The 20,072-nt window shown below is 38.9% G+C and overlaps 1 protein-coding gene across 12 annotated transcripts in view; it reads right to left on the reverse strand.

Annotated features, from left to right (window-relative positions):
• Positions 1 to 20,072, reverse strand: part of ADGRB2 (adhesion G protein-coupled receptor B2) — a 695,259-nt gene that overhangs the window by 98,733 nt on the left and 576,454 nt on the right. For all 12 annotated transcript variants that reach the window (XM_082246705.1, XM_082246713.1, XM_082246711.1 and 9 more), the window contains 5 exons: positions 15,290 to 15,358; positions 11,206 to 11,314; positions 8,916 to 9,062; positions 6,421 to 6,599; positions 5,741 to 5,784 (listed from right to left, as the gene is read on the reverse strand). In XM_082246705.1, the coding sequence (XP_082102831.1) occupies positions 5,741 to 5,784; positions 6,421 to 6,599; positions 8,916 to 9,062; positions 11,206 to 11,314; positions 15,290 to 15,358 (548 nt within the window). The remainder of the gene's footprint in view (positions 1 to 5,740; positions 5,785 to 6,420; positions 6,600 to 8,915; positions 9,063 to 11,205; positions 11,315 to 15,289; positions 15,359 to 20,072) is intronic.

Below are 20,072 nucleotides of genomic sequence, written 5' to 3' on the forward strand. Positions count from 1 at the left end.
CATTATGCTGCCTGCTGACTGAGCCATCCAGTACAACCCCCACTGACATAGTCATCTGACTCTGCTTCAAGCAGCAGTGATATGAAACTGACAAATCCATCCCTCTGGATCCGTGTTATAGCCACCAGTTTCCTGAGAAGGATGTTGTTTTGCATTAAAATTCCCTGCATCTTGTGAGTGCAATCTTTTATTTAATGTATGTGTAGCACCCTACAAGGTAGGTGCTAGGCAAAGTATAGTGGGCCTTGGCTGCCTAACAGCAGGGCCATGATTTTCAGCTGGGCTGTCATGTCTCCCAGGTGTTGCTATTGAGACTGGGGAGTCTCCCCACTGGCTCCATGAGAGGGGTTCTCATTGGGCAGTGGAGGAAACCCAATCAGTGGCACATTCAGGCATGTATCTACCCCAGAAAGGCAGATTCTGCCACACATAATTCTGGGAGTGGGTATAAGTTTGAGGGGAGCGCATGACGCAGTGTCTTTGGCGGGAAGCAGAGTCCCAGGAGGGAGAGTATGGCTGTCTCTCCTCCTGTCAGCAGGATCAGGGATCCTGGGCGGCTTGCCTGAGGGTACAGAGAGAGCTGAGCTGCAGAGAGGATCCGGTGTGCCGAGGACCAGTGGTGTTGAGGGGGCCCAGTTTCAGGAAAGCATTCCAAGTTCGTGAGTGCTGTAACTGCCCCTGGGGGGTCTGCCTAGCTGAGAGGGGACCTCTCCAGTGAAGGTCCCAGGGATCCAGGAGCTAGCTAGCTAGCGGTAAAGGGGTGCCTAGTGAGAGGACCCTGAAGTGTCAGAGGGGGTGCCTAGTGAGAGGACCCTGAAGTGTCAGAGGGGGTGCCTGGTGAGAGGACCCTGAAGTGCAGAAGGGGTGCCTGGTAGAGGACCCTGAAAGTGTAAAGGGGGCGCCAGTGGTTGGGCCATGTGCAGTGTACAGTGTTGAGAGTTGCAGCCGCACAAGCAGTTACAAGGAGCTACCTCAGTCAGTGAAGGGCTGGAGGGAGCTATTCGCAGGACTTTTGAGCTAAACAGAGTGTCAATAGTCAAGTCTTACTACAGTCCAGGATCTTTTGAGTTAACCAGTGGTGTTACAAGTCAAGTTCTAGCACAGTTCAGTAATAAAGCATTTTTAAAGCATCAGTAAGTGTTGGTCGGCATCCAGCTGGCGTCAAGACAGCGCTAACAGGCATTTTTCTACAGAGTGTCCCAGTTTTACCTAGTTGAGCCAGAGGAGTATCCCACTCATTCCCTTCCCCAATTTTAAAATAAACAAAACAAACCAAAGATGCTGAATGGTCATTGTCTCAACTCTCAGACTTGGGTATTCAGCTTAAATGGGCTGAAGGTGTCACCGGTAACAATGGCAGACCCATATCAGGCCCAATGCCTGGAAAACCTGTTACATATGTTTTAACTATTAAATATATACACTTAGATGGCTGCGCCTTCTTTTTCATTTTGTATTTACGGTTCATAGAGGTCCCAGTACCCTCATTGAAGAATTGCTGCAGCCGTTCATACAGTGGGATTTTTTAATGGAATTTTTTAATGACATTTTCCCAGACATAAACATTTGGCCTATTAAGGCTAAAAATATATTTTCTGTTTGTGCTACAAGTTTTTTCTTCTTTTTTACAGATTTGTGGAGTGCATGACTAATAGTTGTCCTGTGGACAGATTCTCCCACCTGAGCTGTGGATCTCTGCAGCTCCTCCAGAGCTACCATTGATCTTTTTAGCTGCTTCTCTGATTAATGCTCCCCTTGCCTGGCCTGTTTAGGTGGACGGCCATGTCTTGGTAGGTCTGCAGTTGTGGCATACTCTTTCCATTTTCATATGATAGATTGAACAGTGCTCTGTGAGATGTTCAAAGCTTGGGATATTTTTTTTATAACCTAACCCTGCTTTAAACTTCTCCACGACTTTATCCCCGACCTGCCTGGTGTGTTCCTTGGCCTTCACAATGCTGTGTGTTCACTAAGGCTGGCCATACATTATACAATTGTCTTGAACAATTTTCCTTCAGATTTACCAAAACCATATAATACAAGGTCAAACCTAAACAATTTCAATTTGTATGCAATCAAGCTGGCCCTTGCACTACATAGTTGAAGGTAAATCTAAAGGAAATTGGATAAAAAAAATTGTATAAATGCATGGCCAGCCTGAGGGCTTCACAGGACAGCTGTATTTACACACAGGTGGACTCTATTTACTACAGTGTTTCTCAACCTTTTACCAGTCGGGGCGCCCTTGAAAAGTATTTTCAGTCTTGAGGCACCCCTGTCCAAGGTTCAGTTCATGTTACTGTATTTCGTGGAACACACGTAAAATCATGCTCAATCCTGACACACTGCTCTGCTCTTTAGGGGTGCCAATAATTCTTAATTGTACCCCACACTTGGAAAACATGGGGTGCTTTTGGTGCGGAGGGACAGGGACTTCTTTCCCTGCATTTCTGTGGGTAGGGAAGACCATTGAAATTAATGTGCTGACCTACACGCAGCACGCAGCCATGCAGATGTGAACCAAGGGCTTGTTCACATGTCAGGTTGGAGGGGTGGTAAAACCACATGGTTGAGCTGTTTTTACACCCCCAACTTCTTCCCCTTTAGCTGCAGAGGCAGCAGCTGGGGGTGTACACATGCTGTGGCTGCAGCTGGAGGTATACCCAGGGTAAATGGGGCTGCACTGCAACTACCCTGCAACTGAGTGCATTGCACGGTTGTGTGTAGTGATGCTGCATTTACAGGCTTAAAACAGGTGGTGAGGAGGCAACATATTGCCTCTTTACCGCCTGCCACATGACTCTGAAAAACAATATGAGCATGGATTGCTTTTCAGAGGAGCAGCAGTCATTGCTGCCATCACAAACAAGACCTAAAAAAGCATTTCTGATGGTACGGGAATAGGGGGGTCAGGATTAAAAGTAACATACATACATACACACACATGAACACACATGCACATGAACACACACACAAACACATGTGTACACACACACATACAGACACATGTATACATGCACACATACAGACACGTGTTCACATACACAAATAGACACATGCATACATATACAGACAGACATGTACACACACACACGTACACAGACACGTGTGCATACACACACACATATATATATATATATATATATATATATATATATATATATATATATATATATATATATATATATATACTGTACATACATACATACATACATACATATATACACAGACACATGTACAGACACACACACATGTATAAAGCCCTTTTGAAACATTCTTCTAGCACAGTACCTTTTTCTCATTCAGCCGGGTACTGCACTGTAGGGGGAAGCAGAGAGCACAGCACACTCCTCCTCTCTTTACTTTCACTTTTGAAGCTGACAGAGCTCCCTCACAGTGCCGATGTACAGTTCGGCAGGGGATTGGGAGATCGGGCTCATCTGACAGCCCTTCTCTCCCATGATTGCACGGCACACCTCAGGACCTCTGGCGGCACACCAGTGTGCCGAGGCACAGTGGTTGAGAAAGGCTGATTTACTAGTTAGGTGACTTCTGAAGGCAATTGGTTCCACTAGATTTTAGTTAGGGGTATCAGAGTAAAGGGGGCTGAATACAAATGTGTGCCACATTTTTCATATATTTATTTGTAAAAAGTTTGAAAACCATTTATCATTTTTCTTCCACTTCACAATTATGTGCCAGTTTGTGTTGGTTTCTCACATAAAATGCCAATAAAATACTTTTACCTTTTTGGTTGTAACTTGGTAAAATGTGGAAAATATCAAGGGGTATGAATACTTTTTCAAGGCACTGTATATACAAACATTTGACAAAGTATACTAAATCTATGTAACCAATTTGAATATATATTTTCCCTGGAAATGTGATTGGATGCTCTTGACAACAGCAACAGCATTTTACACGATATTACTGATCTTTTAGCTGCCAATCATTAAGAATGAGCCTGTTTATATAGTACATTCTGCTTATATACTGTGGTGGTAATTCCATACCACCAAACAGCAAGCAGCTGCCTGATGTATATCTTTTACAGTGTAACATTTACACTGTGTACATAAATGTATAACATATTCAGAAGCTAAAACATGCTCTTAAACCGTTTAGTTTTATTCCACAAGATCAAAAAATACATATGTTAAATACATTGACAAATTTAGTGTTTTTGTTTGTTTTATTTACTTTGCCTTCTCACTAACTGCACCATATATTATACTGTAAATAGCTATCCTGTTTTGTTAGTAGCAATAATCCAATGATTGTCTCAGTGCATGTTCATATACTTAGTAATCATGTCATCAAGAGTTATGCAGTGGGGTTGGGGAAATGTGTTCGCCAGGCAGGTTGGATCTTCATTTTTTTTTTTTTTATGGCAGCACATTAGTGTTATACACCTGGAAGGCCTTCTCTATAAAGAAATCCAGCAAAAGCCAATTAGCACCTAATAGTTATACTTAATTAGCTTTTTGTGCTGACAAGACATGAAATCTTAGATCTAGTCTGGTCATAACCACCTGGATATGAGAAGAAGATATACTTGCAGTCTTATTCCATAGGACAAAGAGTAATGCAGAAAGTGCAAAACAATCACAATTCATCTTTTAATTCATTTTAATTAATGAATTAATTATTTAATGAGGTTTAGTTCATCTTTTTTTAGGTTCAGTAAACTGAAATCTGACTGGTTGTTTTGGGCCATTGTCTATCATCATTTCTTTGTACACTGCTATATTGAGTATATTGTAAGGACCAGAGATATAGGCAATATCTGCACAGTATATCCGTGAAACTCTCGTTATAGAATAATATGTACAATTAATAACATATCTTTTTCACTGATGCACATATGCATCTACTTAAACATCTGAAGATTGTGGGGACTACAAGCTGCAAGATGTTCATGAGAACTACATTTGGTCAATACCACGGTGTCAAATATAATTCCCAACGCACACCCACGCTACACTCTGTACTTTGCACGGTTTCACTGATCGAGTCTGGATAAGCCAGGCAGGCATAATAACTATGCCCTTTCCTATATCATAACTCTAAAATAATGCTGCAAGATGTACAGTACATATTATAATTAACTACTTGGCTTCCATTCAGCCTTGCAAAAAGTATGTATCTGGGTTTCAGCACTTTTCAAATTTGGACAGCTCCCTGTCTCCACTATGAAACCCTAGCAAAGTCTTTTAGCATCATTCCTTCCTGCTCCTACTTATGTCAATCTTCTGCAGAGGAGGAATAAAAGTCTGAATAATAACGACCATTACTGCATTAGCAGTGATTTTCTTTTAATTAAATTATGTATTGAAAAGGAACGTGCTAGCTGCGGTCACACTGAGAATAGCCCTGTAGCAAGCTCTCCAGCACTGTAATGGTGACAAAGAATACACAAATGATGGTGGAATTAGATCCTACTTCCAGGGCCACAAACTGGTGTTTATTTTCTCTTGAAACACACAGTTCTATGCTGACAGTTATATGACTTTAGAAATGTAGTCTTTGACACAGCTACTGCATATTAAGCCTAGTTTTGTAAGCATTGCTTTGCTATAGAAAGCTTTTTAGCTCTGTGGAATTGGACAAGCTCTAATTTGCACTAATCTACCTAGAAACTGGATAACTAGAACTTTTATATTATAAGAAAGGAAGGAAAAGCAGACATATGTTTCCCTGTGTTTGAAAATGTAATATGAATCAAACAAGGATAACTAACCTTTTGGAATAATCCCATACAGCACACTGGGGGCTTGAAGTACCCTGTTAAACAAGAAGACGCTTTGTGATAAAATTCAGTTGAAAAGATGCAATGATGATAAAACCTTTGTATCTGGCTGGAGGTGTAAATAGCATATATTATCTCCAGAAATATGGTATTGTCTTTTAGTGCAATTACATAAACTGTAAAATACCAATTTTGTCCTGTTACGATCAACCTAGAGTTATATACATTTAAAATGAAATGTTCGCCAAGATACATTATTCCATATGGCTACATTGTCTACATTGTAACATGCAAAATTGAATATCTGATTTTAGGCTCAGTAGGCATCTCAGAAGTATAGGCATAAAACACGTATTGAATACTACTAATACTTTATACTCTATGCTATGGTTAAAAAGCTTACATTTCCTTGGGCCAAAGAGGGCCATGTTTCACTTAGAAAAGGCATTTCTTGCAATTATGCTGAGTCATCAAAACCAACTTTTGTTCCCAACAATTTTTTTTTTCCCTATGCATGGTGAAAGAATCCAATCTCAATTCTTTGCAGTCTGACTGCACAATTGAAGTTTGAGACCAACAAATCAATAATGTTTTATAACTGAATCCTTGAGGCCATGAGTACCAGCCGAATCAAAATAAAAACAAGAACTAGTGAAAGTGCCTGTACTTACATTGATTATATGTGCTAATTCCACCACCACTTGCTGGTCTGGAGGTTTGGTGAGAGGCCGGATGGTGACAGTCAAAACCTTTGAACTGACAGCAAGCAAATTCCCTGGAGGAGGCAGAATGAGCCCAAGAGTGCGGTATAGAACTGCACCTATGATAAAATATGTCGAGTCCTCTGTTTCTGTTTCCAAAGAAAAAAAAAAAGAGCATAATGGACTTAAATATGTATTATATTTTTCTGGTCAGATGTTTGAAAAAAACAAAAACAAAAGTGGAGTTGTGTGCATAGGAACATATTTTGTTCATTGTTTTATATTCTCATTGCAGGTCTTAGAATGAAAGTAAAAAACTGATTTGTTGCTGGGGGCAACATTCCAACAATCCTTTTTCAATTTGCTTACCGTTTTCACAAATCATGTGTTTTCCTGTTTTAAAGTACTTTGTTGCAGCCCACACAGCAGTAAAATAATTGTTGAGGTAGGTCATCCATATGCAGCAGCCATTTAAAAGTTGAATCCTAGCTACACAGCTTTTTAACATGCAAGCAACCACAAATGTTTAAAAAATAGAATAAAAAGGAAGCCCTAAAAAAAAGTCTGATGCAACAACTATCAAATAGCTGTGTTCTTATGCTTTCTAAGGTAACATTGAAATAATAAATAATAATAATAATAATAATAATAATAATAATAATAATAATAATATTAAAATAATATTCCCCAAAACACTTCCTTACCTTCCTGGATAAAAGTATAAATACAGAGCTCAGATTGAGACTTTCCCCCACTGTAAGCTGTCTAGGTTTGCCCATAGACTACAAACTTTTAGGAAACTAAGTTGCACAAGGAGAACATTAGATTATTTTATCTCAATTTACTTGAATCTGCACAGTGTATTAGTGTGTAGGCTCCCAACAATTTATAAAAAAGCCTCCAGTCATGGGCAGGTTGTTGCAACGTGAATGGAGCAGGTCTTGATATGAGGTCCTTAGTGACATTCAAACATGCCATGAGGATGGCAGGGGCAGGGGGAGTCATTATTTTATTTCATTTTTTTTTAATTAAAAAGAAAAGGTATCCATTAAAATTACTAATTTTAACAATATTTGCTTCATTATAAAAAGCATTCTACACTTACTTATCAATCTTGTGCAGGATGACTTACTCAGCTTTAGTAAGGGCTAACTTGGAACATGAAAACTCATTCATTGACAAGGTATATAATTACCTACATACATTCATACGACTCTATAGAAGCTAATTTCCAAGCATATGGGTACATACCATATAGTGCGGTTGAAAAAAGACACAAGCCCGTCCAGTTCAACCCACAGAGAAAAAAAAAATCTCCATATGCACAATCCTATTCCCACAGTTGATCCAGAGAAAGGCAACAAAAAAACTCCAATGAAGCATAATCCAATTTGTTCCAGTGGGGGAAAAAAATTCCTTCCTCATCCCCCAAGAGGCAATTGGATATTCCCTGGACCAACTTTACCCATAAATATTAGCATCAAGTTATATTATTTACATCTAGGAAAGAATCCAGGCCTTTTTTTAAAACAATTTACTGAGCTGGCCAGAACCAGGAAGTGTATTACACATTTTCACAGCTGTGTGAAGAAGTTTTTCCATATTTGGAGGTTATATTTATTTTCCTCCAGGTGTAAAGAGTGCCCCCTTATCCTCTGTGATTACCTTAATGTGAATAACTCAACAGCAAGTTCACTATATAGGCCACTTATATGTTTATACATGTTGATCATATCGTAACGCAATCTCTACTTCTCAAAAGAGAATACATTCCGTTCAGCTAATCTTTCCTCATAGCTGAGCTCCTCCACACCTCTTATTAGTTTGATGTTCTTTATAAAAGGAAATAATATTGGTAATAATAATTTTTATTAAATAACGATGAATGATAAGAGTTTGGGGGGGGGGGGGGGGGTAAGAATTTGGACTTTACTGTCTGCATGCTTATTCCAGATTAGTGAATCCAACTTGGTTGTGGAAACAAGATCAGGTTATAGCAGTACCTTTTCAAAAATAGTCAGACATGGCAATATTCATATTTCTATCTTCACACATTCAATATACAAATACGTTGATTGTAAATAGTACATCATTTCCTTTACTCTAAATACAGGTAAGTGAACTGCCTATTCCAGCCATTCTCAACTAGGGTTCCTACAAAAATGGCTAGGGGATCATTGAGCTGTGGCTAACTGACCTTCCATGTGATGGTGCGTGGATAGTTTTTGGTCCAATACTACTTGTCAGAGCCAGTGGCATGACTCTAAGAGTGGTATTCTGGCCAACACTGTAAGGGGCTCATTATTTCTACTATAGTAAGGCACATTTATGACCACCAATGGACTAAACTTAGCAGAGACCTGAAAATTATTGCAAGGGTTCTTTTGGGGAAAAAAAAATGAGCCTATTCCTTGTATATATTCAACCTTGGCAGGATTTCTGGGAAGAACATTCCTGGTGCTCACCTGCATTAGGCAAAGTCAGGACCTCCTTGGGGATGAAAAGTTTATCTTCAGAGTTTCTAGCCCAATCATTCATACCTCTTCGTCCTTTCATCGGGAAGTTTATATCACTGGATACAGCTGAGACAGGCTCTCTTTGGATGCTAATAACTGCCAGACATACAGCAGATAATTAATTGTCACATATATATTGTTTCTGATGTGTATATTACAGCATTTTAAAATTAGAACAGCTTATCCAAGGTTTTACAAGGAGGTACCCAACCTTTGTCAGGTCATGAGACACATTGAAAAAAAAGTGGTAGCGAGCAGCATTATGAATAAGAAAATAGCAGCATAGTTATTTAATATGCTAAATTACTTTTTATGTTCCTGCTCCTTCTGTTATGCTCTCCAAAATATACAATAGTAAAAGGACTCATGATGGCTACAGCCAATGTGCAGGAACATGAATTCCAGGGAAACCGCTAAATACACAAATTAAATGCATATATGGGGGCTGTTTTACGTTCCAAAATATTTGTATGTCTGTTAACCTAATGCTGAGATTTAACAGCCCTACCGCATTGCTCAACCAGGCATTATGACTGTAAAAGATATACGTTGCGGTGCCCCCCCCCCCCCTGCTAGGTGACTAGGCAGTAAAGGAGTAGTAAGTCTCTCTGCTCACTTTCTCCTCTCCTATCAGCATTTTCCCACTCAGCACACTTACATGCAGCACTCCTGACCAGCTCTCAGTTCTGCTCCTTCCTCTTTCAGTCTGAGCACTGCTGTATAGGACAGTTCAAGAGATACTTACACTAGTTCCATTTAAAAATGCTTTTGATGATTTATTTATATATACAGAGATGCATGTACGTGCATCTTTACATCTACCTGGAGTTCAGATTTAAGTGTAGATCGTTTACAAACACACCTTCCAACCCCCCCCCCCCCCCCACACACTTTTCCCAACAAAGATTGCCTTCCAGAGGGGAAGAAATCCTTTCTTGCCCCAAAAGTCAGTAGATAATAATATAACCTGGGTCAAAATTCCACTATCTTCCCTACTTATACTTGGACTTTTAAATCTAATTTAAAATATTTACATTTTCCTTTTAGGTTGACATCAAAGCAGGAGATGAAGCAAAATTCTTCTCCCTAAAGGCAAACATTTTTTTTTTTAAATAACAAACATGTTATACTTACCTGCTCTGTGCAGTGGTTTTGCACAGAGCAGCCCTGGTTTTCCTTTTCTCGGGTACCCTGCCAGCGCTCCTGCCCCACCCCCCTCATTTTAAGTACCCCCAGAGCACCGCCTTTCACTCCTTATTGCTGCTGTCTCAGCCAATGAGGAGGGAGAGTCCCAGGGGAGCCGATGCTCTCATACAAATCACTGCATCAAGAGGGAGTTCAGGTATGTATTAGGGGGGGCTGGAGGGAAGCTTCACACAGAAGGTTTTTTTACCTTCATGCATAGAATGCATAAAGGTAAGAAAACCTTAAGCCTTTAGAACCACTTTAAGCTGAAAGCTGCCTACATTTTGTGCCTTTCCTGATTCTATCCCCCCCCCCCCCCATCAACATATACATTTTAAATCAAACCTTTCTGTTTTCATATCTTATTTTAGACCCAATGATGTCATCACCGTGTTATCACTGTGATACAATGTAGATCATGACTGATGGGAAGGAGTTGCATATAGCTTCTTGAAAATATCACAGCTCCCTGCCTCAGTACTCCTCCCGGGACCCCTCAGTCCTGATGGAAACAGTAGGCTTGCGCTCGGAAAAAGTTATGCAAGTATCAAAATGCCCTGATGGGTGGATGTCACCCTAGGTAATACCGACATGTGATGTGGAACCTCCTATAATTAAAATAATTAAAATCAAATGAATGAGAGCGCTAGAACAGGGACAGTAAGGCTGGGGAAAAAACAGCAGGATGATGTTGGACATCATGGAAATGAGGCAAGCTGTATATGACTTGCTGGAGTTTGAGAAGTTCATAGTGTGCAGTGAAATCAGAGTAATACAATACAATTCAGCAAGACTGAAAGTCTGGAGTTTAGCTTTAAAAAACACGTACAGTATACCTAATAAAAGTACAAACAAAGAACAGTAAAACAACAAGAATGGGAAAGAAACAAAATTATTTAACAGAATGCTGAATCTGTATAGCTTGTAGTATGGGCACACAACACGTGTTATGATGACCCCATGACTTTACTGTCACCTTCTATCTTGTCTGTAGCTATACCCTAGGTCATAATCAATATTTCTTAGAAAGTAAGAAAAGCAAGAAGACTCATACCCAGATTCTCTGTAACAATGATTGAGCTCTGAAAAGGCTTTAAAGCATCCCCGATAAGGTGAATGTAATCTTCAACCACCTTCATTAGAAGTACAGAGCCCGGAGCCACCTGTAAGACAGATGTTGGTTTCCTCAATAGAATAAATCACATCCATTTAAGACAGCCTAATGACTATGTAATGTTTCAGGAGAAACGTGTATTTACAACTCTAAATTTGAATATAAATCTTAAACATTTACCTTCTGATCCTAAACAGTTATTGCCTCAATGGTGTCTTTATGGTTTTGTTAAACACAACATTCACATATGACTCTTTAAAGCTTTTGCATTAGGAAGGAAGTACATCTAATCCCGATAATTGAGTTTTAGGTGTACAATAGTGGCTTTGGTTACTAACAAACCTCTCAAATAGAAGTAGAGGTCTCCCACTGGAAATACCAGATCAATAGCATATCCATAATTGTATTCTCCATACAGATAAATAGAGAGGTACAGTATACGGGGATGTAGTTTATATTAAAGTGCTGTATTGTGTACTTTTTGTGTAGCATATTGTAGAGTGTACATATTCACAGCAGTATTAATAAATAATGCATCTTATCATTGCAAATTAAAGTATATAGGTGCACTTATACATGTTCGTAAAATCACTGTAATTTTATTCATATATCTTCAATATTCAGCTGTTTCCTTGTGAAAGGCAATGTGGTTGCCCCCTTCCTGCTGTATTCTCCACAGAGATAGCTTAGATTGAGAGGGATAGCTTAGATGGATGTATAGTAACTTTGTTATACTATGCACTAACATTGTTGTTTACATTTATTATTATTATTGTATTAGATTATTATGCCTTGAAGTCCTTCTAAAAAAGCGGGTTGTTTTCCCAGTAAAACGTGTTAAGGCAGCAGCAAAGTGGATGAGGACCCCCCATTTACCAATCATGACATTGATCAGCCTTTGGGGAGCCCTCTATTTAAAATATAGTGTTGTGTTGTACACAAAGCAAAGTGTGTACAACAGCATAGTGGCAAAATACACACATGATCCCTTTGGTTTGTGTACAACACAGCTGAGAATTGGAATGCACGCTGGCCCCAGCATACGGAGTGGCGGCACATCTTCAGATTTGGGTTGCTGGATAGACTTAGTGCCAGTAGGAGGGCACTAGTAAATGTGAGTTTAAAATTTTAACATTTTTAATCATTTTTACTTGTAAACTTTTATGGAATAAACATATTGCACAATGATAGCATCTTCTTTATTGTATGAGCTTTCGTGAGAGGAGTGGAAAAGGAATATGATATACAATATCTCTGGATGAGACATTAAGGATGTATCCTTAACCATAACCATTGAGCAATATAGTGGATCCAATATCCCTAATGAGTGGATAAAAATGCCCTATATTGGAGGGGATCTGGTGAGTGAGCATAATAGTCAGTGGTGGATAGTGTCACAGAGGTGTGGATCAGTGTGCACAGCACCGCATTGGATTTTGGAGTCATGGAGGAAATTTCACAGTCACCTTTTATGTTACACTATTGGACTTTGGAAAAAAAGAAGAAAATGTTATTAGCTGCGCTAACCTATAAAAGTGCAAACATATAATGTTTATACAATTAAACAATATATCCCCAATATTAACTCAGATCATGCTCATATGTGAATGACAAAAAACAAAAAACAACAGTTATTTCAAATATCCAAGTGTCCATTAATTCCAACTCGTGCCAAAATAATATATTTTTTTCATGCAGTGCTTCACCCAATGTTGTGCAAATCCACCACCAGCTGTATTGCACACTCACCAGCAGATAGTATAATTTAAATCCTTTATAAAAACGCCTCTGTGGGCCCTATGGTCTTTCCTGTGGCTCCAATTTCTGTAACAGTCCCTCTCATGCATTGATAGAATCAAGAATGGCCATCATTGCACAACTCCCTTAAATCAGTTTATTGTTGTAATTTTAAAATATAAGGACACTCACATGGGTTGATGCCTGTAGACCAGCATTAAGTCTCACCAGCAGTAATTTTATTTGTTGCGCCGGGGACATTCACACAATATAGTTCACTATTGGACTTTAAATATATTTTTTAAGTTTATATGTCAGATAATTATTAGCGCGGCTATCACTATATATAGTACTGGTCATTTTTTTCCCATTTCAGTAAGAATTGCTTATAGCTGCGGCTGATGATTTATGATTAATTTATGACATATTTCTGCGCCGGTGACACACACTTTACACATAGTTTACATATTGTTCATATATTAAAGTGATTGTAAATGATTACTTTGTAAGACAACCCATTTAGTTTAAAATAGAAATGAAACTGTATAGATCTAAAAAATTATTATAAATACCTTTTTTCCCTTTTTTTTATAAGTGATCACGTTCCCTCTGTTCTCAGCTGCATACGAGCTGGGGGAGGAGAAGCAAAAACACACTGAGCTTCCCAGTGAATGGCTGTGCAGGTGGGAGGGGGGGTGTCAGGACAAGTCTGATCATTGGAGGAGAGTACATTAAGTTCCCAGCCCCTTCAATATAGAAGACTATTAGCGGGTGGGTGGGGCTCTGGGCATCCTTTTCCTTTCCTGTTTGAATTATGCAGAGTGGTCATATGGAGCCTTTCAAACTCACTGGGATTTTGAGACACTTTTTTTTAGTTAGCTTAGTAGCCCGTTACTTCACGTGGAATATCCTTCCTGCCGAGGTGGTGGTGCACAACATTCTGGGTGAGGTTGAGAAGATTTGGAATCTTGAAAGGGACAGGCGGCAGCCAGGGGCCTGGACTAAGGCATGGAGAAATGTCAGGTCCCCGTAGCTGCTGTCTGTCAGTCTCTGGGTGTGTGGCTTATTTCTGTCCTTTCATGCCCCTAGATTCTGTTATGATCAGATTTCTTTTTGAAAAAGGCTGCATGCACGAGTTAAGTGGCTAATCGTTTCTTAGCCTGAGGGTGTGTTTAGGTTGAAGTAGGGTTGGTTTTGCATAATTTAGTAGTTTACAGATAATACAATTATGTTTCTTTGTATATAGTTCTATTTATGTTATTTTCGATTTTTGTTAATTGCTGATGTAAGCTTGTTTGTTTTTGTTTATTTATGTATATATTCGTTTTTATTTATTTTCTGTATATATGTAAATATGTTTTAATTATGTTGTATGTTTGTAAGATTTTTAAATAAACAAACATTTACACTGAGTTCCCAGCATAGCTAGAGAACTGACCACAATGTGCTATCCTGCTTAGTGTGGTCAGTTTTTAATAGGAAAGCAGACGGACTAGCAGGAACACCAGAGATTTCACATAAAGGAAGCAATACAAAGAGATCAGGATACTTTCTCATATAAGTACATGGTACAGCAAGTACATGTCAGGAATATGAAGTGTTGGGCTAACAAACGCTTTAAGTTACATTATTAAACTAGCAGCCTTTGAATATCGCTGATTTATGCGTTAAAGCTTTAATTTCCTGTGAATGCTTGATTTTAACCTGCCGGAGCAGACAGAAGGAAGCTGGATTAAAGGTGGAGCTGTTTCTCCTAGCAAGCAATTCGATTACATTTAGGAAGCTTGCCGCTAAAGGCAGCACTGTACAAGTGTGTCTTTTGTCTCCTCCTTTACAAAAATGCTTATTATCTTTCAAAGTATTTTATGTATCCTTGGTTACAATGAACACACTGCATTAAGATTCAGTTCTAATGAAAATCAAATTTAAAAGGGAAATAATGTGTGCGTACTGCCTAAAGGGGGGGGGGACTACTAATATAACGAGTACTTCTTACAGCTCCCATACCAATCTCACATCCTTCCTTTTCAGGAATTACCGGAACGCTAAAAAGGTGATGTGACATCAGTGGTTTCTGTCTCCTACAAGCATAGCTCAAGTAGCCATACAGTCGCTTGCGCCATAACAGGTGAATTACCCCTGCATGCATGTAATTACATTGACAACATTTTTGTGGCATGTGCGTATTATCCCCTGGTTGTCACACATACACACAAAACAGCCCACCCACGCCACAGGCAGACATCACAGATCTGCAGTTCACTGCTACGGCGTCACTGCTCCCCACCTGCTGTGCGTCCTCCCACTTCTCTCTATTATCCGCATCCAGTATGTGGCTGACAGCATTGAAAAACGTCTGTATAGGAAGACAGAGAGATTAAGTCAGTGAGACGGAAGATTACTCGGAAGGGCATTGAATACGAGAGGAGAGGATCTTAAGTTACATGTATTCCGAAGATGCATTTTTTTTTTATTTCTAAATGGACAAATCACTGTCATTTCATGCTGTCTTTGATTCCATGAGCAGATTGCAGACACCTACCCAGTCACAGGGAATAATCTCTGAGAGGTGAACAGTTACTAAAATACATACATAGGATTGGAATATAAAGTACTGACAAATAAAATGAATAAATCAGCACTATTCTTACACTCTACACCTTGGAGCCTCTGGATTGCATGTTGTGTATTGTATAATGAGTATAGGGTATTGAGTCTATTGAGTATTGAGCCTTGACATTGTATATAGTACAAAAGGGGGTCACCAGCACACGTATAAGCTCAAACTCAACTGTCTCAGAATATAAACAAGGTTTTTTCATTTGCATTTTCAAACAATAAAATAAAAAATGTAAATACCATAGCGCTGTTAATAAATTAGGCTACATTACCAAGGCTATACAGAATATCCAGGGGCAACCTCTGGCGAGCAGTTTTAAATGCTGCCTGCACACACTGTGGTGGATAGACGTGCGTTTCTTGTTCCGAATAAATATTCAGACAAATTTTTCGTTATTCGGAGATTCGGATATATCCGAATTCCCAAATTGCAGTATAAACAACGTTTACGGAATGCTCTGAATAACGAAACTAAATTTGTCCAAATTTCGGAAATTTGAATTGAAATTTGAATCAAATTTTACATCGAATTTCAGTCAAATTCGAACTGTAAACATATTTCTGAAATCAAAGACTGTGTTATTAGAGTACCATTTCGAAATAATACTGTTTTTGTTAAGCCAAAGATGATTTAAAGAGTTCTTGTAATCATTTGATGAAGATTTTTCTTTTGTTTGTTCACTTTAACATTCGAATAAAAAAAAAATCTAAAGTTCTCGATTCGGCCGATTCAAAATTTAGTGATTAGAACGTTTCGAATCGAAAAAAATCGTAAATTTGAAGAAAACTCTAAAAAGACATAAAACGACTTGTGAATACAAATTGTGAATATGAATCCCAAATACAAATTGAATGAATCAACGGAATTTAACAAAACAACATGACTAGATTAATGGATCTAAACGAAAAAAAAAAAAACATTTTTTTGTCATGCACATGTCTAGTGGTGGATGCCAGATTTGTACTCCATAAAAATCAATGGCGATTGTGCTGCTGTTCACACATAACTGCTGTTACATACGAATGGAGCTTCTGAACAACCCAGGATGCAGACAGTGGAGTTGATTTTCTAAAACTGGACAGTGCAACATCTGGTACATCTTCACATAGAAACCAATTAGGTTCCAGGTTTTATTGTCAAAGCTTAAAAGAGAAGTACAGCCAAACCACCACCATGGAGTCAGGATCCACCCACATAACTGGACCGACACACTGCTCAGCCTCTCAGCAAGTACCTGAGAGCCTGAGCCGGCCACTCCCCACCCCTCTACACTCCAGCTCTCCAGTGAGCGAGGAGAGAGCTTCTGAACAACGCAGGATCCAGACAGTGGGGTTGATTTACTAAAACTGGAGAGTGCAAAATCTGGTGCATCTCCGCATAGAAACCAATTAGGTTCCAGGTTTTATTGTCAAAGGTTTAAGGAGTAGTACAGCCAAATCACGACCATGCTGTTAGGATCCGCCCACATGCCTTGACCGGCACCCTGTTCAGCCTCTCTGTAACTGCTTAAAAGTGTTAACTTGAGTTAGGCTTTAATTTGTAAGGCAGGCCAAAGACATTGTGAATTTGATGGGGGAATTGTGCAAATTTCTTTCCTGCAATCCGTGGTTGCAGGAAATAAATTTGCACGATCCTCCCATCAACACAGACAGGGTTGCCAGGGGAATCCCTCCTTTTAAGCAATTGTCTTCTCCTGGCAGGGGGGCAGGAGCAGGTGGGGGAAAGCAGGAGAAGACAGTGATTATCGATAGTGGCTAAAGCAGGCTGGTGGTACCCGAGTTGATCAATCGATCAACTTGGTACATTAAGCCTGCCCACTAAGGGTTTGAATCTTAGCCGGTTCCTGCTGAACTGGTCGAGATTCGAACCGTGTTTGGCAAGCCTTAGTCATTGAAGTCCATCTACAATTCCATCTGACACTTTTTTTGTTTTGTGGAGGCTAGCCCTTGAGATGACATCATAAACACTACTGACAGATTTTACTCTATGAAAAGCTGTTGTGGGACCATATCAAGTTACTTGTGCAAGTGAATTTAGTAAAAAATATGTGACATTAATTTATTCTATGTGATATTACGATGTATATTATTAAATTTCTTATAGCTGGACTATATAATTGTGAACTTGAAGACAGTTACTTTATGCCCCAGTCCTGAGGAAGCAGTATATTCACAAAAAACATTGACCCACTGTTGTGATATATATTTTATGATTATTCTTATATGTGTGCCTTTAATATTATCTGTATAAGAAAAAATTAAATCAACCTTTTTATCTTAATTATTTTTGTTTGACTCTGGCAGCACATTCAAAGCCCTATCTTTTTTGTTCTGGTCTGTGTTTGTATAATTTACTGGATGGTGCTCTCAGGAAAATGTATGTATGTATGTATTTATTTATTTCTTTTTTGTTTACAATCTTTTTTATTGAGGAGTCGAGGACACATTGGTGGTACAAGAGAGAAATACATAATCGCGTTACAAATTATGGTATATCATGTTATATATAATAAAGTTATTAGAGCAATTAATATTAAAAAAAAAGACAGAACCGGTATTTGTGCATAAGATATAAAACAATATAAGGAGTATAATGTATTTATTTTTAAGATTTTACTAAGTATATAATTGCTTCCACCTGACACTGCACTCTCTAGAAAATTCTTCTGTCCAAGGGCATCTCTGTTGCTCCTCCATAGATAGAGAATCTGCCTTAAGACAGAAGTTGTGCTACTGGCTTGATTACCAGGTGAAAAAATACTAAACATACTAAAAAACTAAACCAGCAACTGCATCTAAGGATTGGTAAGCTGCCATATATTAAATTTTTGTTTTTAGGTTTAACCACTTGCTGACCGTCCCACGCAGATTTACTGAGGCAGGGGGGCTTGGCTGCGCATAATCACGTAGATCAACGTGATTATGTGCACACGGTTTTGGCAACAGCGTGATTAGACACAACGGGAGGCAGACCGTGGGAGGAGTGGGCTCAATTGCCCCTGGACTCCTGCGATCTTCGGCAATACTGATAGGAGAGCCGCTTGGAATGTAAACAATGCAAGACGGCTCTCCTGTCAGAGAGCAGGGAAAGATTGTGTGATTCAGCTAAGCTGAATTACAGATCTCTCTCTGCCACTGTTCAATTCATCCCCCGCACAGTTATTAAGCACATCTAGGGAACACATTTAACCCCTTGATCACCCCTAGTGTTAGCCCCTTCCCTGCCAGTGTCATTTATACAGTAATAGTGCATAATATTTAGCACTAATCACTGTATTAATGTCACTGGTCCCCAAAAAGTGTCACTTAGTGTCAGATTTGTCTGCCGCAATGTCGCAGTCCCGATAAAAATCACTGATCGCTGTCATTACTTTTAAAGAAAATAAAAAGTCCATAAATCGATCCCGTAGTTTGCTTTTGTGCAAATCAATTATTATATGCTTTTTGGGATTTTTTTTTAACAAAAATATGTAGCAGAATACAAATTGGCCTAAACTGATAGAAAAATTGGATTTTTAAAATGTTTTTATTGGGAATGTTTTGTAGCAGAAAGTTGAAATATTGGTGTTTTTTCAGAATTGTCACTATTTTTTTTGTTTATAGCGCAAAAACGAAAAACCGCAGAGGTGATCAAATACCACCAAAAGAAAGCTCTATTTGTGGGGGAAAAAAAAGACATGAATTGCATTTGGGTAACGCGTCGCACAACCGCGCAATTGTCAAAGTGCCAAATCTCAAAAAATGGCCTGGTCATTAAGGGGGTTAAACCTTCCGGGCTGAAGTGGTTAAATACGCTTGAAATGAACTCCTTAACTTCATATTATAGGAATGTTCCTGTATGTTGGCAGAGATTTACAACTAATCCAACAGTTTCTCATAAAATGCTGATTTGTAGTCTTATGTTACTCCTTCACTGGATAATGGCAGACTTTTTATTGCATTGTTTTGTATCCCTGTTGCATGTGTCTCTTGCGAGGATTTGAAAGGAGAATGTGCAGTCGTCTGCCTTTACCCCTTGTGAAGGAAAATACAAGGTAGAAAGGGCAAACTAGCTTGTTTAATAAAATAAAAATGTGTGATATAAGTGAAGTCACACAGTCCATAAGACAAAAAAAAAAAAAAAAACTCGTAATCATACTAGAATATTCCGCTCAAGGGTAAAGAGACACAGACAACTGAAATGAAGATGGAATAAACAAGATTATTGGGGGAAATGAAAGAGACGATAAGAGAAAAATCACAGAGATAAGAAAAAATAGTGGAGGATTAAGAAAAGAGGGCAACAGAATAATGAGAGAGAGCAGCCTAAAAAGCACAGTGTGTCGGTTGTAATATCACATTATACACAACATGAGTTCTGTTAACAAGCAAAAGAGCCTTTTATGTCTGTGCTACAACTCACTGTGACAGCACTTACAGGCTCGGCCTGCATGTTACGCATGGAGCTACAA

This window comes from Pelophylax lessonae, assembly GCF_965119305.1.
Source record: "Pelophylax lessonae genome assembly, chromosome: 2".
In the NCBI taxonomy this organism is placed as follows: domain Eukaryota; kingdom Metazoa; phylum Chordata; class Amphibia; order Anura; family Ranidae; genus Pelophylax; species Pelophylax lessonae.